The sequence below is a fragment of the Aspergillus nidulans genome, chromosome III, assembly GCF_000011425.1.
Source record: "Aspergillus nidulans FGSC A4 chromosome III".
In the NCBI taxonomy this organism is placed as follows: Eukaryota; Fungi; Ascomycota; class Eurotiomycetes; order Eurotiales; family Aspergillaceae; genus Aspergillus; species Aspergillus nidulans.
In genome coordinates this window covers 2,740,163-2,763,806 of record NC_066259.1, presented here as the reverse complement: position 1 = coordinate 2,763,806, position 23,644 = coordinate 2,740,163, and the positions used below count along the sequence as shown (strand labels likewise).

Genomic DNA, 23,644 nt, shown 5'->3' with positions numbered 1-23,644 from the left:
CGGAGTGGACCAACGCACGGCTGCCAGCAGTCACATTGGGGCGGATCAGATCCTTATGAAATCCAGGGGCCGTGTGACAGTCAACCATTGGGTTTGCTCAATACGCAGAAAATCCCATGTTGAGGCAGTGCCATTAGGACGACGAAGCAACCACACTGGGATGACAAGCAGGGGCGGAGATTATGCACCAGCCAGTGCACTTCAAAACACCCCGAGCTAAAATACCCAGACAGGATGGTGTTCAAGACAATCTTGATGCACATGAGACCATCATTAATCTACGAAGTTATGAGCAAAAGGGAGGATGATCGACTACAACAGCGGACAAAAGTCCTCTGTGTATGATCGGTCAAGCAAGATGAATTCTCACCTTGTTGTGCTTTGCCTCTCAAATTTACGTCTTGTGTCTTTGCCTCAATGCCTGATACAGTGGTAGATCTAGGTAACTTCCTAGCCTGGTGCAAGGCACTTAGGGAATCAGGTAGAGTGCCTAACAATTGGGGATGGAGGCCGAAGAACAGTGACAAAATTGGGAATCAATTGAGCCTTGCAGGGGACTCGTGATCCAGCCCGATCTTGGTAAAAGAAAGCCACGCGGGTACAAGAATCACGGTTGAGAGGTTGCGGTTCTGGAGCTGGGGATGGCTTCGGCCAAGTGATGTTGTTTGCATATACGACAGCCGGGGGTGGGACTGGGATAAGAGGCCAGGTGTAACCACTAGCTTGAAGTTTGCTAAGGACCAGGACAGGTGACACTAAAGATTGATACATTCACTGAAGTCCTCGGGTGCATTGTGGGTAGATCAGACAGAGTGCGAGGAGTGTCAAGCGAGGCTTAGACAGGATAATGGTCTTGCTCAAGTCATTTGAGGTTGTACGGTTCTCCATTGCCATCCATCTATATATAACAGCTCAAAGATTCGCCTGCCGACCGCTGGCAAAATCAGAACCGAACATGCCACCAGAGTTCAATCATCCTGCCCAGAACCACAGAGGGGGGAAACCCACTAGGCAAAGAGATACTTGGCCGCATGCTCCACATGATCATCCGAAAACGTCGCCATGGTGTAATAACTGTGGTCATAGTCCGGCTGGTACCGGACATTGATGCCCGTCACGCCAGCCTCCTTGGCAGCCTTTTCCAGGTTCTCGGGAAGGAGCTGGCCTTGTTTGTAGAAGTTGTCGCCGGTTCCCTGGCAATTACGATCAGCTCACCTCCAGAAAGCACCTTATATCGAAAGCAAAATGCTGGAGGAACTCACCACATCAATCAGGATATCCACATTCTTCCCTGCCCATCCCTTCACCAACTCAGTTGCGTCATGCTCCTTCCACTTCTCCTTATTCTCTTCTCCGAGATATCCACCAAACGCCTTCTGCCCCCACGCGCAATTGATCGGGTTTGAGATCGGCGCAAACGCAGAGACACTCTTATACTTGCCCGGATTGCGCAAGAAGAGCGTCAGCGCCCCGTGCCCGCCCATGCTGTGGCCCGTAATACTGACACGGGAAGAGTCGATCTGCGGGAAGGCCTCGAAGACAGTGGCGGGCAGTTCCTCTGTAATGTAGGTGTACATGTTGTACCCTTTGTTGTAGGGCTCTTTGGTGGCGTTGACGTAGAAGCCCGCGCCGGTGCCAAAGTCCCAGGTGTCGTTTTCACCGGGGATATTGAGTCCGCCTTTCTCGATCGTCAGTAAGTAATTTTCACCTTGTCTTTTGCCGGGAGAGACGTACGAGGGCTCGTGTCTGGGTACAGCACGGCAATGCCCTTCTTGGAGGCGCCGTGCTGGAAAAAGCCCTTCTCAGAGCAATTGTCTCCCGTGCAGGTCAAACCGGACAGGTAAATCAGCAACGGCAGCTTCTGGCTGGGTGTCTTGTATGCCTGTGGTGGGAGGTACAGGTTGAAGGCCATCTCGCAATTTGTGGATTTGGCGGCATGGCTGAGCTTGAGAAGCTTGCCGCCAAAGGAGGCAATTGTGGCTTTGGTTGTGACAGACATTGTGTGCTTGCCCTGAAAAGACGGATGGGATTGATGGCACGAGAAGCGGGAGGAGTGAAGTTGGTCAAGTCCCTGGAAGTTGAAGAGAAGTGATGAGGGGAATGAGGGGCAGGCTTGGCATGGCAGCCTCTCCCCGCTCCCCGCATCCATTGTCCGATTTGGGCAATCCGTCCCTACTCTATATTTGTGTTATACAGATGAAGATATTATATCGTGATATTAATGATAGATAACGACAACTCCTCTATTAATGCATGCCCAATCAATAATGCACTTCCAAAACTAGTGTAGGAAAACTCCTGGAACGCCATAAACCACCGGCGCCGCGCCATTCAAGTACTTCAACACGCATGCCCCTCGCGACTGCGAAACCGCCGCATCCAGAGCCACTCCAGCCTCTCCAATCCCCTCATTCCCACGGTGTCCATTTCCTATCAGCCCCCAATGCTCAAAGGTCGCCTTCGCGAACCGGTCAATGTCCTTGTCCGTAACGTCCCATAGCGTAGCCACCAACGCCGGAGATCCCGCCTGCAGGTAGTTCATCGGCGTTCCGTAGGGCTCGTATTCGCCGGCTTCGGTAAGAGTGCCACTGCTGCAGCCCATGAGAAATGCCACAGCGCATCGGTCGAGCCGTTTGACGGTTCGGCCGCGGATGTACTGTGCGCCGCTTCCGTGGCCAAAGTAAAGGAAGAGACTCTTGGACTGAAGGCTATCTTTGAATTCGTCTTCTGTAGGCTGCCGATTGACCATGCCTGTCCAGCCTTTAAGACTGGATAGATCTTTCTCGAAAGTCTCCTGAGTTGTCTTTAGGTCGCCCGTAGGGTTGAGAATGTACGTGCCGTTGCGTCGATCGATACTGAGAGCGCTCTGTTTCCCGGAGCGCAAGTGCAAAACTCGATCACGGAGACACTCCAGGGATGGAACTCGGCAGACAGGCAGTCCTTGTAGACACGGTAGAGATTCCCACGGAAACAAATGTAAAGACTTGTCCAAAACGAGCACAGTATTGTTCGGTCGCTGCGTGGCCTGGTCTTTGGCCGCCTCATGATATGCCCGGACGGCATCGAGCGTCTCAACGACCATCATATCAAAGTCGACCTCATCGTACGCATTGCGCTCACCCTGAAATTGCAGAATATCAACAACAAAGTAGAGAAGGTCCATCAACGTGTCCTCCGGATCTTCTTGGTCATCCAAGCCCTTTACTCCAACAAACAATTCTAAAACATTAGGATGCAGCGTTAACTTTGGCCCCTGTGCCCGACTCCCCTTTCGTCTTGAGGGGAGATGATTTTCTAGAATATTCTCAAAAGCGCTCGCAAACCGTGCGAGCGACTTTTCACAAAGCGGGATGGGGGAGAAGATCCCCCTGAATCCTCCAAACCAAACGTTCTCGATGTTCTGCAGCAGGTTCTCCATTCTGCGGTCAAGCGCTTCGCGATTTTTCCACCATTCCTTCTTCATCTGGCGGTCAACTTGCAACTTTGCAGCGTGAGCACTCTCATTAGCCAGGCGGATAAGTTCCTTCATCTCATCTCTTCCATCCTCGAATGTAAATTGCTCCTCCTCATCTTCCGAGTTTCCGCGTCTAAGCGGAAGCCGCAGGAGGAATGGAGAGCAGCCTCGGTGCAAACGCGAGACAACAAACTCGGCCCGATCTGCGCTCAAGGACAGAGACAAAACATTCCAATTGTCAGGAAGTATGTCGACATACTCTTTGGTGAAATCAGGACTCACGCCTTCTGACTCCAGTTCGGAACGTGGCCACAACAGCGGATCACAATAATCAGCGAGCCGCTTGTCTATACGTATAGCGGCACGTTCTCTCGCAAACGCACCAATGCGACCAACCTCGTTCATGTTCGCAGGAGAGTGCGGCCACAAAATGTGGTTCGGCGACGCAGTGACATGAGACAGCATTGAGATGCGGCTCATGAGTCGTGAGGCAGAGTGGCTATCCAGAGTAGACCCTAGCTGGGTAGCAGTGTCGAAGATGCCGTTCAGACAGTCACCGGCCTTAGATAGCATGACAGAAAAGTCTTCTGTTGCCGCTTGAGCCTTGGTACGCGTTCCCCGGGTAGGTGCCCTCGTTTTGCGTGTCGCGGATTTGCTGGAGCTCTCCGATGCGGCCTTAGGTTCCAAAGACGGCAATGAGATGGTTGACTCCGGAAGAACGCAGTATACCGCATGGTTGGCAAAGTTTCGAATGGCATCCGCGAGCAGGTGCTCACTTTCTCCAAGATGCACCGATATTCTGCTATTTCTCGTCACAGCAAACTTTCTAGCGTCGCTCAGCAAGGTCGAGGCTGCTTCAAACTCCCGTTGTGCACGTAAAGACGCAGCCTGTTGCAGAAGAATCTCGCTCTTCATCTGAAGTAGCGTATTTGAAGCATTCGTGGCTTCGACGCTCTGTGGCGGTTTAGGTGTGCTTCGGGCGGATGTCGTTGCACTGCGGGTTCTTCTGGTTGCAGTTGTTGCGGGTTGCCTGGTTGATCTACTCTTCGGTCGAACTCGTAATTTGTCCATCTTCTCCTCTAAGTCAGGAATGTCTGCTGAATCCGCCTGGCTCTCAAACAACCCACCCAGGAGTTTCTCGGCCTCCCGAAGGGTGCGATATTCGTTGCGGTAATCTCCCTCCACCCTATGAAGAGCAGCCAGGCTCAGTCGTAATGAAACAAGCTCAATGCTGCTCCCTAGTTTATCGGATAGTGCCTTGGCAGAGGCAAGGAGTTGCTGACCCTCAGAGATATGTCCGCCAAGGATCCAGTGAGAGCCAAGATGCGCTTGTGAAGCAATTAAGCGCACGTTAGCATTCAGTGACTTGTTAATCTTCAACGCTTGCTCCCCATAGTATATGGCATCCTGGAATAAGCCATGGTGTGCAGATAAGTTCGCGAGATGTAGTAACGAGCTGTGATGTGATCCAATATGGGGCCAGAACGGGGCACCTTGGGAATAAGTGGAAGATGTTTGCGAAACCTCAAGCTTCGCCATTCCCTCGACAACAATCTCGAGTTCCGAACTGTCCCCGACAACGGCCTTCTCTTGTTTCTTCTGAGCAAGCTTCTCGACCTTGGCCCAGATTCTGCAGTTCAACCTGACTGACAGCTTAGCGAAGTACAAAGCATCTTTGATTGAGCCTTGAGCAAATGACAGGCGCGAGCTCATGAACGCTGCATCAGCAACTAGTCGCTCCCATGAAATCTTCGTCAACACCGAGCAGGCATCCAAATCCTCTGTTGCCTGATGCTTCTCATATATCATCCTCGCTGTCGAAAGAACAGTCGCCGCTTTCTGGTTGTCGCCCGTCTCAAGAAGGAATCCAACGCGGGCAAGTTCGTACGATAACCGCGCCAGACAAGACACTTCATGGTTCGCGATATAGCCGTCCGCCCGACTCAACAGGGAATGCGCCTTGATACAGAATCCCATTCGGCAATACTGAAGAACTAGCCGGGACAGAACTATTATAGCTTCAGAGAATGTGCCAGCTCCGTGCAGCTCAGTAACACGCAAGACCAATTCGAGAGTAGATAACTGGAACTTCCATAGACCATGGATTTCCGTATAGTCGACAACAGCTTTCATTTGAAGAAGGAAGTATTCCACATTGCCGACGCACGCCACAAGTGACTTCAGATCATGACAGAACCGTAAGATTGAGGTCCACGTTGAGACGATCAACTCCAGTTCTTCTGGTCCTAGGCTACCCTGTTGAAGGCCGAGTGTGAGACGAACGGAGTTCTTCAGGTAGACAGCCAACGACTTGATATCGTCGTCATCCTGGTAGTCATCATCGTCCAGTCCTTTCCTTCCCTCATCCGCAAATCGCTGCAGCAAGGACGAATCCAAGAATCCCGGTTGTTCCAGAGCAAACCGTAATCCAGAAAGCAGAACACGTAGTCGTCGAACAGGATGCTGCTCGGCTGGATACACTTTAAAAAGCCTAGTCGCAACCTCTGCGAAAACTGATCGGAAGACGTTATCATTGTTTGAAGTGCCGTGTATCTCAGTTAGGATACCAAGCTGCCACTCCAGGACATGGCCGCGCTGCACAGATGGCAGCGTCTCATCATCAAAGATCTCATTCACCGCGGACCTCTTGTTCCGTAATTTCACCTTCAAATAAGCAGAAAGCACGCGCCCAAGCGTGAATCCGCTTCTCTTCGGATCTTGGTTCATCTGGTGAGGAAAGCATCCGTCCGTGCTTGAGGCAATTTTGTCCAGGGCCCCGGCAGCAATATGGTCAGTGATGGATTGACGAAAGGCAACCTCGGCCTCAGAGACCATGTTGCCCTCAATATACGTATGCGCAAGCCGCTCATACTTAAGTGGAGCGAAACCAGTCGCCCGCTGAGAAGGGGAGCATCCAGAGAGCAAGTAGGCAGATTGCTTGAGCAGTGGCAGAAGTTCGCGAGCATTTTTGCCAGCCTCTTTTTCTTTCAGATACCGTGACCAAAAGAGATTTGACAACTATCACTAAGGCCTGGTCAATAGAATCGGCGGTAGCTACGTCGACCTCGTCAAAAGGCTCAATTGTCGCGAGGAGGCGCTGGCAATCGAGCAGAGTAGAAACTGTCTCTTCCCATGCCGGGCGTTGTGACATGACTGATAACTTGCCGATCGCTATGGTTGAGTCTACTGCCGCAAGTACAATATTTTGCGCCGCATCGATTCGTTTCTGGAATATCTCTCGGTCGTTCAATTCGTCATTTTCAGGTCGCCGCCCAATATACCGACGCAAGAAGCGGACAAAGCTGCTGAGGAATTCGCATATGCGCGGAAAGACGACGTTCTCGCATTGTGAACCCTGGCCCTTAGATATTAGATCTCCAAACCAGCCCATGGCGAGCTTCTTCAGCTTAGCCGCCTGAACCAGCAATTCATCCAGATCGTGAGAACTGCCCTTTAGCGATATACTGAGGGCGGCTGTCGCTTGAGAAACGGCATCTGAGACATCGCCCGGTAGTTTCACGGATGATTTAAAGGCTTGGAAATGGAGTGCCGCAATCTTGCACCGAACAGTAGCCATCCCCAGGCATTGGCTACTCGAGAGTGGGTTGAGAGATTCCGTAAAGAGCTGTAAGGCTTCATCAAAACACCCGGCGTCTTGAGCGAGTTGTCCCAGAATAGTAGCAATTCGGGCCACTGATAAATTATCCGTAGATCGCGTTGCACAGTTCTGCGTCTTTGAAAAAGCAGACTGTAGCCGGACAATGTTCTTGTAGATCACTGCGAATTCGGCTTTCTCGATACTTTTAGTCGCCTGCGCAAAAGCTCCGATATATCTGGCCAGTGGGTCCCACATCTCCTTGTTATCCTCGCAGGCATGCCCTGAGAGCTTCCAGGACATGCATCGAATCTCTAAGGCTAGAAGCTGTAGACTGAGTACTATACTTGGCCTTAACCGCTCCTTGCCAGTGCTGGCACCAGATGCGGATAGAGACAAAACGGTACTCGATAACAGTTGAAGCTGAACCGCGGCTTTATCCTTGGTGAGCGCCCCCGAGTCAATTGATGCCATTATCACATTCGCTGGACTGCTCTCGTCCGTCAGCTGCAACGAAGGCACGAGCTTCTGCACCGTAGCCGGTCGCTTCTCTGCAGCGATAAGACGCAAGGCATTCGATTGGAACGAAACCAGTAGACCGTGTATCGACCGAGCATTCGCAATATCCGAGAACGATAAAAGGTCCGACATCCGCTCCTTCGCTGTCTCCTCCCCGTCCTCAGCATCCTTCCTTCCCGTCCTCTTCCTCCCTGACGGGAGTTCTTCGAGATAACTCTGAATCCTCCTCTTAAGTCCTCTCAACTCTTTATACGCCGCATCATTCAGCCCGAGAGCCAGCAACCTGCCTGCCAGCACACAAGCGCCCTGCTCAAGCTGCAGATTTGGCAATCCTCCGTCCACCATAGCATCCGTTCTCAACATCCTGAGACATGAGAGGGATAACCGTGCACACTCTGCTACCGCCGACACACCGTTCTCATTATCCGTTAAGTCGGGTTGGCTCGTTTTCACCCGACCTTTCGTGGTAGTGCCGCGTTTCGTGGGACTCGCATCCTTCTTTTCTTTCGAGATGGACATAACCGTCTTCACCGCATCTGAAAGCGTCTTCAGCGTGGAATTGAACACTTCTGTAGCAAGAACTAATTTTTCTTGATTTGAAAGCCGTGTGTCCGCAAGGCTCGCACTCGTACTTGTAAAGGTGCTAACATCCTGGGCTGGCGTTTTCGTTCTTGTGGTGCTCGTGCTTGTCGATTTCGTCCGCGTAGTCTTCGCCCGCGATGACGCCGTCGCATTCGTAGCCGTGGCTTTCGTGCCTCGTGCGGTCCTCCTCAACGTTGTTTCCATCTCCCCTGCACTTCGGAAGAGTGTTTGGAGTGACAACACGGTGGCAGCTGAGCATGTTGACGTCGAGCGCACCGTCTGCTTCACCGATTCCATTGAAGCAAGAGAATCGGCCGGGAAGGATGTAACCGCCATAGCTGGCTATATCATGAGTCTGTATGTTAGTGATGTCTAATATGCCGTCCTCAATCCTGCATCGAAGATGTGACAGAGTCGGGATGGAGTTCGCCCGGCGAGACCACAATGGGGTGCGTTGTCGCAGCAACGGGCCTCAAAACGGCTTAGTGTCTTTTGCTTTGTTCAGTTCCCCGACATGTGTTTATGCCTTAATATTCAGGCCTCCGCAAATTATCCCAGCGGCGCATCGGAACTTCAACCTCAACTTGAACTGGTTCCAACGTCTTAACAGAGGAAAGCACATAATATTTCATAATTATTACCTCGCTCGCCATGAACTCAACACGCCTTTTTCTGCGCGTACGACCAAGCGCTACCTCAAAAACCACCACTCCCACCGCACTTCTCTCCCCAGCACACCCCCGACGAACACCATCAACCCACTTCCAAGCATGTTCTTACGGAACGCGCCTAACAACCGAGCACCTTCCCAAGATCGCACAACCGTCACTCTGGACCTCGTTAATTCCGAAGTCTTTCCGGAACCGCTCCCCATCCACATCACCAGCGTCATCTCCGAAAACAAAAGAATGGAATCCAGCGTCCTTCTATATCATCATCTTCATCCTGATCGGCTCGCAAGCAATCCGGATGATTGCACTCAAGAACGAATACAATTCCTATTTGCGCAGCACAGATGCGAAGATTAGGCTTTTGAAAGAGGTCATTGGGAAGATACAGCGGGGAGAGGAGGTGGACGTTGAAAAGATGTTGGGAACTGGCGATGCGAGGGTTGAGCGGGAGTGGGATGAGGGTTTGTTTTCCTTTCTGGGTCTGTTGCTGGAAGCACACTAATCGGTTTCTTTGCTAGTTTTGAAAGAAATTGAACGCGAAGACTCGCTATGGCATCAGAAGCAAAAGCGGGCAGCGGAAGATAAAGCGAAAGAAGAAGCGCGGGTTCAGGAACAGGCAACGAAAGATCCTGCCGAACCTGCGGTAGGTAGGAATGACCAGGCAACAGCAAAGGACAGCCAGACGAAACGAAAGGCCAGCTTCTTTTAGCCAGCTATTCCCGGCATCCTCGCAGACATGTTCGCCACCAGAGCAAAGAGACTGCGGTGGAATGGGGACGGCCATGGCTCGCGCCGATAGAAAGTTAGCGGAATGGGACTCATCGGCGCAATCATCACTGCGTTAATACTATCCGATAACTATTCCACTTGGCAAAAAATACCGGCTGTATCAGACCCATTCAACTATCTGTTGTGTGGAAATCGGCTATTCTAAGCTAAATCACGGCCGCAACGCTTACTGAACCTTCGTCCTTGAAAGAGAGGCACTGATAAATGCACATATGCTAACCACCTTACATGTGCCATACCAAGTTTGCATGATTTGTTTACGTGTCTATCTACATGCAGTCATCTATCGATACGGACTTGTACATTATCTAGCATATTGCAGCGAAACATCCACTCAGTTATATATTCATCAAATCCCAGCAAGACGATGCCTCTACTCTGATTGCGCAGCAAGTGATGTCTGAACAAATGATATGATATAGCATAACCCGGTACTGTAGTCGGTCGGTCACCCCTCCTCACTCCCAGTCCCAATCTATCTATCTAGAGAGGTGCTCATGGTAGCTTTTAGTACATGGTGTGGTGTAGTGTATATCTACTCAGTAGGATGAGAAGAAAACAAAGACATGGTAATGAAAATGACAGGGCGGGTTTATGAGACAAAGAAAATGTATCTTCAAAGCAATCCAATCCCAGATGAGAAGAAATCCAAATCATCGCAGCGCTAGTAAACCAACAACACAACACATCAACGTCCAATCGCATCTATGCAAGTTATTTTTCAGCACCTGCAGCAGGCCTCATGAACTTCGGCCACCGCTCCTTATCGGGGATCGGCAGGCGGCCAATATTCTCGTCGAGATCCAGAATAAGCTTGAGCGCATTTCTGCTCCTCAGATAAGGCAGCGGCTCCTTGGCAACTGGAACGCCCACACCAGGCTCCACCTGACCCGTCGGTGAAACATCATGTTCAGACCCCGGCATAGGCAGCCACTTCTGCAGAACCTCGTACGCAGCGAGCGTGAAGCCAAATTGCGGCGACGAACGCAAGATACGAGCTGGTCCGCCCTTGAAGAACGCCTTGAAACCCTCGTCCCTAAATATTGTGACAGCGGCATGGCGGAGACCGGTGTATGCCTTTTCGCCCTTGCGCGCTTCGACCTGCAGCCGGGTCTTGATTACGTCACAGGGTGTCGTCAGGTACGCGGCGGGCATACCAGCAATAGCGCCAGCAGTTAGCAGCTGCACCACGCCGAGCTTGTGTGTGCGGGACTCGCCGAAGAAGTCGGATTTCAGATGCGAGTAGGTGGGAAAGTAGATGGCGGAGAAGGGGACGTCACGGAGGAGACAGGCACTGGCGCCCTTGTAAAGGCCGACGAGACCGAGGTTCCTGACAATCCAGAGGGCGGAGCGGCGAGGCGCAGCACCTTCCACGCCGGCGTTTTTCGCAATTTCACCTTGGACTTGAAGGCGAATCTTGACGATCTCAAGGGGGTTAGTGAAGACCTATGGATACAGTTAGTACGCTTAAGTCTGGAAGCATAAGGAATGTATACGTACAACTTGGCAAGCGCCCGCGGAACCACCAGCGAGAACCTCCTGCCAGGTCTTGAGCTTGCCGTTCTGCTTGCCAGCGAAATATCCACGGACGAGATCGTTGACGGTGAGCTTGATCGCCTTCTCCGGAGCAACACCGATCAGCTGAGGAATAACACCCGAGTACAGACCGGTGAAACCCTCGTTCCGGATGACCTTGCGCGCGCAGTCAATCGAGTTATTGTACAGTCTCTCACCAACACGGCTGGATCGCTGGTTCTGCATACGCGTCTTGACAAGGTCAATGGGGTAGACCATGAACGCGCCAAAAGCACCAGCCAAACTGCCAAGAGCGAAATGGTGGACAGACTCCAAGACACCGTGAAGCATGGATTTCCCGGCATCAGCGGCCTTGTGCGCAGCACCGGAAGCAGTGGTAATAGCCTGCTCGGCGGCGGCAACAGGAATGCGCCATGAGGCATCAATGACCTTGGAGAAATCCTTTTGGGAAAGACGCCCAGACGGCGCGTCAAGCCCAGCAAAGTGGAACAGGATATCCGCCTCCATCGGCGTGAACAGCGAAAACCGCGTCAGACGCGCCGCGGCGTTCAGGAAATCCGAGCGCGTGATCTTACCATCCTCACTCTTATCCGTCGCCTCGCGAATAATTAAATCAATCATGTCCATCTCCCGCATAACATTCTGGAAGGCACGCACGGTGGCATACGAAATCTTCGTTCCCGCGGAGATGTTGCACAGGCTCGGAAGATGCTCCAGCACATAGTCCGACAGCTTGTGTCTCGACGTCTCAAGGATGATACGCTGGAATTCCTCCGGCTCGATGTACCCGTCGCCGTCCTTGTCAAACACATGGAAGGCTTGTCGGATGCGCTCGCCTTGCAGGCCTCGAAGCATCTGCGCGAACTGGGGGTATGTCATATCATGCCGGGTCTTCTTCTTCCCTGTATACAACGCCGCCCACTCGGAGTTCCAATCAAAGGGTATGCTGTCTTTCGTCTTGTTCTCATTGTATAGCTTCTGGAAGGTCTCCCACTTGACCGTCCCCGTTCCGTCAGTATCGAAAAGTCGGAAGGCGATCTCGTATTCGGCGTCAGGTTTCGCAAGCAGGTTCTCGAAGGTAGCCCATTCGTGAATGTTGATTCGGCCGGTCCGGCGACTGTCTGCGACTCTGAAGAGGATTCCGTAGTGTTCACGCTTGATTTTATGCTGAGGTCCATGTCAATTGGCCGTTCGGTCAAAGCATGACACATAGGGGTGGAAACTCACGTAATCTTCATGTTTGGGAGCGATCGCGTCGACGAAGTCTGCTTCAGTCATGTACAGCTCACCAGTGGCCTCATCCTTGCGGGCGTGCTTGATGAAGTTGGCCTTGACCTGCTTGGACAGGGACGGCTCGTCGACGGTAGTGCCGACCAAGGACTCTTTGACAGCTTCCTTCACGCCTGTCATGGTCATAACGAAATAGAAAAGAAAAAAGTCTACCCTCTATGCAGAGCACCAATCTAGGGAACCCAAGAGAGAAAAGAAACAAATAGAATATAGTAAAGACCGACGGAGCAAAAGAGGACACAAACAGGACACCCGACAAAGGGAAGGGGTTGGGAGAGTGCGAGTCACGGTGTGGAGAAGGGAGAATATGGGAGAAATAAGAGTAATACGGACTATGGGGGAGAGATGGATCAGCAACTGACAAGCGTTTTCATCTCCGAATCTCTTGTCTGGAGTTTAGATAAAATAAAATTTTCATCAGCTGATACTCTAGCATATAATAATAGAATCTCTACGAAGGAACGTGGCCAATTCGTCTTTGCTTTTTTCTGTTTCTTTGAATTGATTCGATCAATATTGTAAAGAAATTTTTTTCTATTTTTCCTGTTATTTGCCCCTTGTCATAATAACCAGACAATCGGATAATAGCGCCTGACCGACCCAGGGACCCTAGGTACCAGCCATGACTAACCACTCCGTGCTCTGTATGAGGTTCCAATGTCGAACCAGCGTCGAGCCCGGCATCGGCTTCGACCCAGTGGTCACGCGCTCACCGCCTCTCGATATTACCCGAGTCGTACACAAATAAATACACAAATACTGTAGGTCGGAGTTAACGCCGAGATCGCCGCTTAGTCAGTCAGCCGCACATGATTGCGTTGTCATATTTACAGTCAATAATACTATGTAGTGCTCGGTCGTGCTCGGTAGTACTCGATAGTCAATGCATACACTTTAAGTATTAGCAATCATCTGCTTTCAGAGCAGACAATGTATGGAGCATATCGGCTGCATCTACTTTGACTAAATGTCCAAAAATCTAGATGTCCAGCAAACTTACCGAGCGATGCATGATTATGCTCGTAATGCATCCATGTAAGATCTCCGCACCACTCGGCAAACTCCGGAACCGCGTGAGGGGACACTGAGGAGAAGGAGTCCCCCAATCCCAAGTGTCTCACCGAGCCGAGCAGTCTAGCCTGGTCATGCATGGAGTAGATAGGGCTGGACATGGGTCAACAGGCTCGGATCGGATCCTGAGTGCTAATTCCTACCTCAACCGGTATTCGGGTTCTCCAACTCCATGTGCCTAGGTACTTTCATACAGCTGGACTATTGGACCCCATTATTGAACCAGCAATCACACTCCGTATTCGATACCTTGGCCGCTGATAGTGCTAGATAATCGCTAGATGCCGTCAGGATCGACGATGCCAGTGTATTGAAGTGTATTGATACAGGTATTTATATATACACTTACGGCTTCTCCAGCCGCAACAGTTTGAAGAGGGCCCTCTCCACCGGTAAAAGACCCAACATGGCATAATTGAAACGGTACGCTACAAGAACCACACACGCCCCGACCACAGCGTCGAGAACGAAATGGTTCGCTGTCGCAACGATTGTAAAAGCCATGAGCGTCGGCCATACGGGCGCAATGACACGAAGGTACCAATGCGGGCTGAACCGGATCAGACACAGCGCGATGAACATCGAGTTACCGAAATGCAGCGACGGCATGGCCGCGATAGTGAGCTGGAACTTGTTCTGCGTCCAAGCAGAACCGCCGTGGTTGCTGTGCAGCACATCGACGAACCCGTACTCTTCCGGAAGGAGACGCGGAGGCGTGCACCGCCATAGAGTGATGATAATGAAGGCAATCACATTCTCAAAGGCCAGCGTCCGGCGAATCGCTTGGAAGGTTTCACGTTTCAAGAAGGTGTAAGTATATGCGAAAAAGACGACGCCGAGGACGATGTGCGAATAGTACACTCGGGCCAGGAAAGGCATGAGCCAGGGCGCTTTGGTAAGGACGAATTTCTGAATAGCCAGCTCGACGTCAATGTGAAGGGTATGTTCCAGAGCGAGGATCTGAAGAGCATGACGCTCTGCTCTAGCGAAGATGGCATCATGGCCGGCAATGGCTCGCGCCGAGATTGCACGCAGACCTTGGTAGACCTGCACCTGTAAGTCTACCCAACGATCACCGTCCCGCAAGTATAACGTACCCAATAGATAAGCAACCAGTACCATATCTCTATCAGAAAAGGGAACCGCGCGAGGAACCGTGACTGGACGGTTCGACTGTTCTCGACTGAGCGATAGTAGCCATTCTCATCAGGAGTCTTCGCAACAACCGGGTCCGGAAGCAAGGGCGATTCGGCGGAGGGGGGATCTGAGGGGCTCGACGGTTGACGGCGACGGCGATTATATAGGGTGGTGGCCGTGAAAACAGCAGCGATGGCTGGTAGGAAGACAGTGTCAGCAGAATCAGCACCGGAGCCAACATCATCGACATTCACATCCACATCAATCAACATCATCCCAACATCTATGTAAGACAGGAACGATGGGAAGAGGATCGTACTGACCGCCGGGCTCGATGAAATTCTTAAAGGAGCCCATTCTTGTGGTCTAGGAATATTCGTGGAAAGGATAGAGGAAATATGGGATGGTCGTCCACGGTGCTGGAATGGGAAGGAAGAGGACGCGGGGACGTGGACTACAGATCAGAACGAGCACGGGCACCAGCGGACAGACCGAAAAATATAGTAATAGTCAACGTGAAGGAAAATAAGCATGGGTAAAGGCCAGTGGGCGCAGCTGCCGTCATCATGTTGCATGGGAGTCCCTGTGCTGCCTTCTGCCCCTGCCCTCGTCCCCATCCGTTTGCTCCCTCAGCTATGCTTTGCCCGCTCTATCTAGTTGTACGTAGAATCATCCATTGTTAGCAGTATCTTATACTATCACCTCCCGATCTCCAGCGCACTTTTCTTCCTGGTCATATGACCAGTTGCCTATTTACCCTCAGCCTTGTAAATCTTCGGTCAGGCATCAGCATCCGGCTTGTCCGGATCCTCGTCATTACTGCAACACCCAAGCTCAGCCTCCCCGAGTACGAAGCCAGGCGATTGGCTGTAGCCTTGTGAGGGCGGGTTTGGCTTAAAGACAGCAATTACTCCGGATAAGCTGATAGGTAGCAAGAGACTGGAGCAGAGACCGGGTTTCAGGTTCGCCTAGAGTGTTCCTTGATCATGGTGGTTCGCAAACTTAAAGTAGCTTGAATCTCTCACCCGCTATGGACGCTGACAGCGACCCCCACTAGGTCCACTATGGTCTCCACTCAATAAAGCACCGCCAAGCACGGATCCCAGCAAGTTCATACTAGGTGGCTACCACGGCAGCCACAGCAGCCACACTGCCAACTGCTATCACGGGTTTCATAATTGTCCAAGAGTTCCAAACTTCTAGCGCACTTACTACATACATTCCTATTCTTCTTTTCCTACTTATCTGCTTTCTCGTGCTCACGCTGAGAAATACTCTGCACATCAACGCCAATACATGCAAATGCCTCCCAAACTATATACCTTTTATCCGAGTCCCAAGTATTCATCGATCATGGCAGTCCGTGCGTCAGAGGTACGAGAATCAGTACGATAGGTGGGCCGCCGACAGAGAGATTGGGGAGAGAGGAAAAGGGAAACATCAGTCATCAAACCAAACCGAGGGGATATCTAATAGAATGGAAGCGGGGAAATAAACCAAGGGAAATGGGAAGTAAATCGAGGAAATGTTAGGTGGAACGGTTGTGTATAGATGACGGGAATGCTCATGCGCTCAAACGTTGGATGAATTGCTGCAGGTGGTACGTGTGATGTTAGCGACGGGTCTCTTTACCAACGGGCTTAATGCAAACATACCGGAAAGAACTGCCGAAACCCCCTCAGGTCCAGCCGGCTCAGTGTCCCCACGTACTCTTCCACCAGGTCTGCTCCCATGCCCATGCCAGGTAGCTCGCGGTCCCGCAGGTATTCGATATACTCCATCCCCATCTTGCTGTAGATGGTCCGCTGCAGACCTCCTGCTTCAGCGAGAACCTGTTTTGCTTGCGCGTCCTTTGCGTTGAAAGACGGGGTGGCGGGGAGCGCCCAGCATAGAGGAGAGAAGCGGGTAATCATGAACTGGCCGAAACCTGGAAGCGCGACTTGCGAAGTGGAGGGGCCGTTTGAGGCTGCTGGTGCGATGTCCGGACCACCCCAGGCGCTGCCCATCCTAGACAGCACGCTAAACGCCATCTTGGCGGTCGTGAAATCCTCGGCGTCTTTGGCAAAGTGCTCTATTGTTGTAATGACCGTGTCGAACATGGGTTGGTTGCCTATCAAACCAGTTAGGATAAAAAATGGGAGAAGGAACAATCAAAGCTGAAAACTTACGTTCGCTGATGATGACAGCACCCAGATCATTGTTCAGAACGGCGAGCAAAAAATTGAGATACTCCCGCTTCAACTCCGCCAGGTGGATCTCGTCATCAGTACCCGAGGTTGGGTCCGCGATTCCGCTAAACACCCGTTGCAGGAATGGCATCAACAGCGCATCAAGGATATTGTAGATTTCGCCCTTGAAGCCGAAAATAACCTGGTCGAGCAGGCGCAGGAACAGCGCCATCTCGTCCCGCGACGATGTTTGGGTCAGCAGACCATCAATCCATCGGGGAAGCTGGGGGAGGATTCGGGACCCAAGAACCCCGATCAGTCGCGAGAACGCAAATCGAGACGCTGTCCGAATGTCAAATGAAGCCTTAAGGGACTCCAAAGCGACAAGGGTGGCTTCCGACACCTGGCTGAACGCCTCTGAGACCTCGGGCGCTGGGAGCTGCGTGGCAGGGGAGCTAGTGCCGGGCTGCCAGTCTGAGAAGCCTCTTGCGAGTGTACCAAGCGCCATGATGTCGTGGTGTATCTGAAGCACGGCTCGCGCGTCTCCCGATTTGGCCGAGCCCAGGTTCTTTTCCATATCCACAAACACAGGAGACAGCACGGATTGCGCGTAGAGAACTTGCTTGTCCGCGGGTATGGTGGGAATCGAGCAGATAATACCGACGGCCTCAAATAGGTAAAGTTGACTGTTAAAAACAGCATCGGTAGACCCTTCATGGTCCTCCGAGGACATTTCGTCGCCGTCGGAGCTTTCCGAGGGCAACTCGGCTTGAATAACCAGTAAATCGCCCAAGGCTTCGACGACGGTCTGGGCCACGTTGTCAATATAAGCTCGCAGTTGTTTAACCAGGCGCTGGAACAAGTACCACGCTCGTGTTTTGACCTTTTTCATTGGGTGATGGGCAAGTTGAAGGAAGCTCTCGAGGACACCGGGGATCAAGTGAGTATGGGTGTGGAAAAAGGAGCTGTAGCGAACACAGATTTCCATGTACTGTAGTTGCGTTGCCGGATGGGTAAAGGATCGGATGTCCGACTCGACCATGCGCAGCATCATCTCAACCAGCCTCTCCGCAGACGGGCCGCTAGGCTGCCCCTTGTTGTAGAGACTTCCACTCTTAGTAGCAGAGTCTCCAAACAGGTACATCTCATGCAATGCAAGATCCAAGTCCCTCCAGTCCAGCTGAGCTCCCGATTGGCGCATGTTCTCGAATGTAGTGGCCACGACTTCTGAGACTGCTTCCATGTAGAGCCTCTCATCAACGGCCGCGACAATCTGCTGCAGGGTTCCAAGGCGCTTGCGAAGCTCCTGGAACTCAGCCTCGTCGGTTTGATCGTCGTCGTCGCCCCAGGAGGCGGTTTCGTCGTACCGCATTTTCTGGATGATCGCCTTGAGGATCGGAAGGAGTATAGATGAATGCTGGGAAGCAATGGAGGGGTTGGATTTGGCCATCTTTCGCAGGTATGAAAGCAAATCGCTCACGCACGGGATGACAGTGGAGCAAACTTCGTCGTACTCATCGGAGAAGTACCGCAGGATGTGAGGAAGGAAGACCTGTAACAAACCGTTGGCCTTCTCCTTGCACTGCGCCGACACTGTTTCCTGCTCTAAAGCGCGTACGATATCAGTCACCGTGGTGTTGACCAGCTTTGCAACCGTTTCTGCGAGATCGGTGTCGTATTTGGAGGTGAATCGGTTGGCGTACAGCGGAGGGCTGGACGAGATCTGGCCCACCACATTATCCAGGTTCAGGAAGGCGATCATATCAATCTTGTCCTCGGCCTTCATCTTCTTACCAATAATCTCCGTAAAGACATCAACGGCCGCATCCCGCACTTTGTCCTCGCCTTCTCGGAGCTCCGCCTTTTGCGCACGGCCAAGTTGCTGGAAAAGCAGGTCAAGCATCGTCTGATTTACCACCAGACCGATATCAATCCAGCTCACCCAGCTCCCAACGGCCTTGAGAGACATCTCAACGATGAGATCATCGCCATCCATCCACTGCGATAATATCTCTTGCCACGAACTAGCGATCTTCTGCATATCCCTGACCCGAATCAAATCCTTCAGCGCATTCGCCCGCTCCTGCTCCGCTCGAGACCGAGAAACTAGTACATCACCGATCTCATCGTGTATGGAGTTAATAACCCGGAGGTAGAAGATGATACCGAGCGGGTTATCCCGGGTCGTGCTCGAAGGTGACTTGTGTGTGAGGCTCAGGAGGTCGTCAAAGAAAGACTCCCAGCCATTTCCGTAGAGCGCGGAAAAGAGAAAGGTGATGGTCTGGGCAATCTTATTCTGAATGTTTGGCGGGTCAGGATTCGAACCCTCCCGGCCGTAGACTTGCCGCAGATACGCCAGCAGCCTATCCCGGACGAACCCAAGCGACCGGAGGTCAATTAAGCCAGCCTGGGCAGCACTATTGACAACCTCTAACGACACATGGCGGATGAAGTGAGATTGTGGCGGGTCTTTGGTGAAGAGCGAAAGGCAGACCTGCCAGCCTGAGGGATCGGTGCGGAGCTGGTTAAGGTAGTCGAAGGCTTGCGCTTTGAGGGTGCTGTCGGAGGTAGGGTTCCCAGCGATTTCTATGGCGTTTGCTACCTAGCAGATTAGACATCAGTTAGGATTGCTGGTGTTCATTTTTGGGGGGTGCAAATTATGACATGCGTCATGTTGAAGAGGGGCACACGAGGGGACGGCGGGGTTGAAATCTCGGAAGGTGTCTTCTTCTTCGCTTCAATGTTTTCAAAATGAAGGGAATCATCTCTCGAGAAGCAAAAGACATCTTTCCTGGTGTCCTTACCTGCTCTTCCATCGTCGAACCGGCCCGGCTGCCTTCAGAGTCTTTGCGGGACCCCGAAAGCGAAAATTATCACGAGGGGGGTAAAAAGTGGCTGTAATCAAGCGAAGATCTGGTAAAATTCAAGATGGCGGCAAATGGTCATATCATTTGAAAAAAGAAAACGGTCTATCAGTTCATAACTTAATTTGGGCTGGACAAAAAGTAATACAGGAACAGTAGGTGGATTGAATTATGGAGAGAGGCTGAGTTGCTCTGAGGGTTGGGCGGTGGTTTCGGCACCTTTGCTTTGACACCAGGGCCCAGTACTTTTATTAAAGTGTCCAGCAAAAAGAAGAGCAATCCTCTTTGCAAACCCAGCTGGCCGCTAATTATGAATGTATAATTTGAGGATGACCGTCATTAAATAATTCCACTGCTCTTCAGAACATGCTCTGTTATTTCGCTTTTTTTTTGTGCTTCGAATTTTGTGATTGTGTGTTGACCGTTGGGTCCGACCCAAACGGGAAAATGTAGCCTTAGATATAAGGCACAGAGTGTAACGTGGTTGGTAAGCGAGCTGCGCATGTAAGCGAGCTGCGCACCCAACCACTTTTTTACATGCTGACGCGGTCATCTATCTTCCAACAGCCACCATGCCCCGAGTTCGCGTTAGTTCAAGCCAAAATTGCCATGAGAAGGAAGGTCGGCTCCTACTGGCTGTACAGGCTATTAAAAAAAAGGAGATTACATCAATACGCGAGGCAGCACGTCGCTTCAATGTGCCTGAATCTACACTACGTACGCGACTACGCGGGACTACAAATCGCGCCGAATCTCGCGCAAATGGCCATAAATTGACTGAGATTGAAGAGGAAGTGCTTAAGCAGTGGATTCTCTCTTTAGATCTACGCGGAGCAGCTCCTACAAAAGCTCATGTACGAGAAATGGCTAATATTCTGCTTGCAAAGCGTGGTTCCACCCCAATCCAGACTGTCGGCCAGAAATGGGTATATAATTATACTCAACGCCACCCGGAGCTTGAGTCTCGCTTGTCAAGGCAATACGACTGCCAGCGAGCAAAGCAAGAGAACCCAAAGGTTATTCAAGCATGGTTTAACACCGTACGAGCCACAATCGAACAATACGGGATCCTACCGGACGATATCTACAACTTTGATGAGACTGGCTTTGCAATGGGCCTTTGTGCACATCAGAAAGTGATTACCAAGTCAGAATCATGTGGCCGAAGACCAGTTCTACAGCCAGGAAACCGTGAATGGGTTACTGCAATTGAGTCAATCAGTGCTTCTGGATGGGCACTTCCACCAACACTTATCTTTAAGGGCAAGCAGTATAACCAAGCATGGTTTACAGGCCTTCCGCCCGACTGGCGATTTGAAATCAGTACAAATGGATGGACAACTAATGAAATTAGCCTTCGCTGGCTTCAGAAGCAATTTATCCCGTCAACAGAGCATCGTACGCGCGGAAGATATCAACTTCTAGTTCTTGATGGCCATGGAAGCCATCTTACACCAGAGTTTGATCAAATCTGTACAGATCATAATATTATACCACTCTGCATGCCGGCACATTCCTCCCATCTTCTACAACCACTTGATATTGGATGTTTTGCAGTTATGAAGCGCTCGTACGCCAGCTTGGTTGATCAGAAAATGCGGCTTGGCATCAGCCATATTGACAAACTTGATTTCCTTGCAGCCTATCCACAAGCTCGAATCAGCACATTTAAGCTGGATACAATCAGAAACAGTTTTCGAGCAGCAGGACTAGTGCCATTGAATCCTGAACCAGTGCTTTCAAAGCTTAGTATTCAGGCTCGTACGCCTACACCCCCTGGAAGCCGTGGCAGCCAGGCAAGCACTTTTTGCCCACATACACCAGCAAATGTTGATGAGCTTCTAAAGCAAGCTTCTTTACTCAGAGATTTTCTCAAACAGCTGCTCAAAAAGTCCACCATCACCGTCCCATAATGCCCTAAACCAGCTAATTAAAGGCTGTCAAATTGCAATGCAAAAGGGCATACTATTGGAGCAAGAGAATAGGGCGCTACGTGCTGAAAATGCTATACAAAGGCGAAAGCGAGCTCGTACGCATAGATGGATAGCTCATGATAATGGTCTGTCTGTACAAGAGGCTACAGAGCTCGAGGAAGCTCATAATGCGTCTTTTCAGGCAATACCTGGTCCATGCGGGCCACCAGCAGAAGGTGCACAAACACCAAAGGCACGGGCATTACCTACATGTAGTACCTGCCATAGAATTGGGCATAGAAGAAATGCTTGTCCAAATAAATAATAATTAATATAAAGGCGTTGTGGTTGATTAAAAGGTCAAAATATGGGAAATCTGTATGCAGGTGCGCAGCTCGCTTACATGCGCAGCTCGCTTACCAACCACGTTACACCCTGGGTATACAGGCCTTCAGAGAGAAGCCAGAGGGCAGGTCCCAGGCGGAGAACAGTTCTCTTTGACCTCATGGCTCTAATATGCATATTTACACTCTCCATTGTCCACGATGACCCTAAGCTCGCCTCGATCCGCACCCAAAGACAAGCCAACGTTGCAGCCACCAACAACACCCCTACCACTATGCCAGCCCGTTCATAAATAAACGACGAAGTAAGGGCATCCTTCGGGATCAACATGCCGGTTAACGGAGTGCCGATAAGCGCGCCCATGCCACGAATTAAATACAAAGCACCATTGACACTGGTAAAGTGCTGCACACCAAAGAGCTCGATCAAAGAGGCCGGAAAAAGCGAAATATATGCACTAGCAAATGCACCGTACAGGATAGTAAACACGATAAAGAGTCCGTCAGCACTAGACTTCGGCACGCCGGCGTCTGGCGTGTGAAACATGGATGGAATCCAAAAGGCGAAGACGGCCACAGCGCTCAGCAGCGTCGTGACAACCAGGGCGTTGATGCGTCCGTATCGGTCGGCACCGTAGCCGATGGCGATGCGCGACACGAAATTAGACGCGTTGTTCAGAGTAATGAAGTTAGCCGCTGTCGTGGGACTGTAGCCTAGCGTGCTAGCGTACGCGGCATAGAAGAACAACGGGGTTGAGTATCCAGCCGACTGCAGAAAACAGCCCAGAGCCTGGGCCAGAAATCGTTTAGAGCGGGCAACGCGGTAGTTCACCATGGGCGCTTTTATCCAGCCACTGCGTCGACGTAGGCCCTGCGTCTGGATACGAACTTGCTCGTGGAACTTGGGCTCCCAGCGGAGAGCATACCCGGCGACAGAGACGAGTGTTAAGGAGATACAACCCGAGATGCGGAGCGCATTTCTAAACCCCAGATGTGTTATCATGGCTCGGAGAGCAGGAGGCCAAACCATGCCCCCAACTGCAGATCCCGAGATAATCACGCCCATGGCGAGACCACGCCGCTGGTCGAACCACGTCGGGGCAACGCTCATGGTAGGCACATATGCCAGACATGTACCAATACCAAGGAGGACTCCCTGCGTCAACGCAAAATGCCATAGTGCCTGCCCAAAGCTCGACAGGATATATGCAATGCCGAAAACCCAGCCTCCGGCAATGATGACAGCCTGTGGCGAGTAGATCTTTGACCAGTGCATTGCGAATGGTCCGCCCATGGACATTAATGCAATGGCTAAGATTCCCACCAGATTGATGAGGGCAGTTGAGCTCCCGGTAAAAGGGGTGCCTTCAGCTTCGGCCATCTCTTCGTAAAGAGACTGGTAGACTCCATAAGAGAAGATGAATGCGCACGTCGTAAACATCACAGAAAAGCCGGCGGCTACGACCAAGGCATATTTCCTAGCCCATCTATCAGTATACCCGGCCTCTTTTTGATGCGGGGGTGACTCACCAGGTAGGATGCTCTTGCTCCGCTTCATTCGTTTGCGGAGAAGCAGTCTGGGGAGAGCCATCGGCTTCTCGGCTGGCCAGTTCAACGACGGAACCCATGGTTGTAGATAACAATCATACTTTCTAGATATCGACGTTTGGAAAAAAAGGAAAAGGCCCCGTCTACCATAGTGTAGGCTGAT

General features: G+C 51.4%; 8 protein-coding genes across 8 annotated transcripts, besides 1 other annotated feature; 2 read left to right on the top strand and 6 right to left on the bottom strand.

Moving 5' to 3' along the window:
* Positions 1-23,644: part of a sequence feature (contig 1.161 621..266267(-1)) that runs on past both edges of the window.
* Positions 764-2,010, bottom strand: ANIA_08782 (S-formylglutathione hydrolase). The gene is made up of 3 exons (XM_676959.2): positions 1,735-2,010; positions 1,263-1,678; positions 764-1,193 (listed from the first exon to the last, which is right to left on the bottom strand). Exons 1-3 carry the CDS (start codon positions 1,997-1,999, stop codon positions 1,008-1,010), a joined length of 867 nt encoding a protein of 288 aa, XP_682051.1. The 5' UTR covers positions 2,000-2,010; the 3' UTR covers positions 764-1,007.
* On the bottom strand, positions 2,282-8,486 carry ANIA_08783 (separase bimB; the record flags this gene model as incomplete). The annotated part of the gene is made up of 2 exons (XM_676960.1): positions 2,282-6,430; positions 6,480-8,486. The coding sequence occupies 2 exons, from the start codon at positions 8,484-8,486 to the stop codon at positions 2,282-2,284; spliced, it is 6,156 nt and encodes a 2,051-aa protein (XP_682052.1).
* ANIA_08784 (DUF5321 domain-containing protein) lies at positions 8,802-9,666 on the top strand (the record flags this gene model as incomplete). Its single annotated transcript, XM_676961.1, has 3 exons — positions 8,802-9,282; positions 9,340-9,425; positions 9,490-9,666. 3 exons carry the CDS (start codon positions 8,802-8,804, stop codon positions 9,664-9,666), a joined length of 744 nt encoding a protein of 247 aa, XP_682053.1.
* On the bottom strand, positions 10,325-12,810 carry ANIA_08785 (citrin; the record flags this gene model as incomplete). Its single annotated transcript, XM_676962.2, has 3 exons — positions 12,374-12,810; positions 11,111-12,313; positions 10,325-11,056 (listed from the first exon to the last, which is right to left on the bottom strand). Exons 1-3 carry the CDS (start codon positions 12,560-12,562, stop codon positions 10,325-10,327), a joined length of 2,124 nt encoding a protein of 707 aa, XP_682054.1. The 5' UTR covers positions 12,563-12,810.
* ANIA_08786 (phosphatase PAP2 family protein) lies at positions 13,279-15,064 on the bottom strand (the record flags this gene model as incomplete). The annotated part of the gene is made up of 4 exons (XM_050611805.1): positions 13,857-15,064; positions 13,702-13,708; positions 13,437-13,575; positions 13,279-13,328 (listed from the first exon to the last, which is right to left on the bottom strand). The coding sequence occupies exons 1-4, from the start codon at positions 14,627-14,629 to the stop codon at positions 13,279-13,281; spliced, it is 969 nt and encodes a 322-aa protein (XP_050467789.1). The 5' UTR covers positions 14,630-15,064.
* Positions 15,853-19,628, bottom strand: ANIA_08787 (Ran GTPase-binding protein LOS1; the record flags this gene model as incomplete). The annotated part of the gene is made up of 4 exons (XM_676964.2): positions 15,853-16,235; positions 16,300-16,754; positions 16,813-19,414; positions 19,617-19,628. The coding sequence occupies 4 exons, from the start codon at positions 19,626-19,628 to the stop codon at positions 16,209-16,211; spliced, it is 3,096 nt and encodes a 1,031-aa protein (XP_682056.1). The 3' UTR covers positions 15,853-16,208.
* ANIA_08788 (uncharacterized protein) lies at positions 20,249-22,651 on the top strand (the record flags this gene model as incomplete). Its single annotated transcript, XM_676965.1, has 3 exons — positions 20,249-21,461; positions 21,724-21,864; positions 22,338-22,651. The coding sequence occupies 3 exons, from the start codon at positions 20,249-20,251 to the stop codon at positions 22,649-22,651; spliced, it is 1,668 nt and encodes a 555-aa protein (XP_682057.1).
* Positions 21,989-23,561, bottom strand: ANIA_08789 (uncharacterized protein; the record flags this gene model as incomplete). Its single annotated transcript, XM_676966.1, has 2 exons — positions 21,989-23,411; positions 23,464-23,561. 2 exons carry the CDS (start codon positions 23,559-23,561, stop codon positions 21,989-21,991), a joined length of 1,521 nt encoding a protein of 506 aa, XP_682058.1.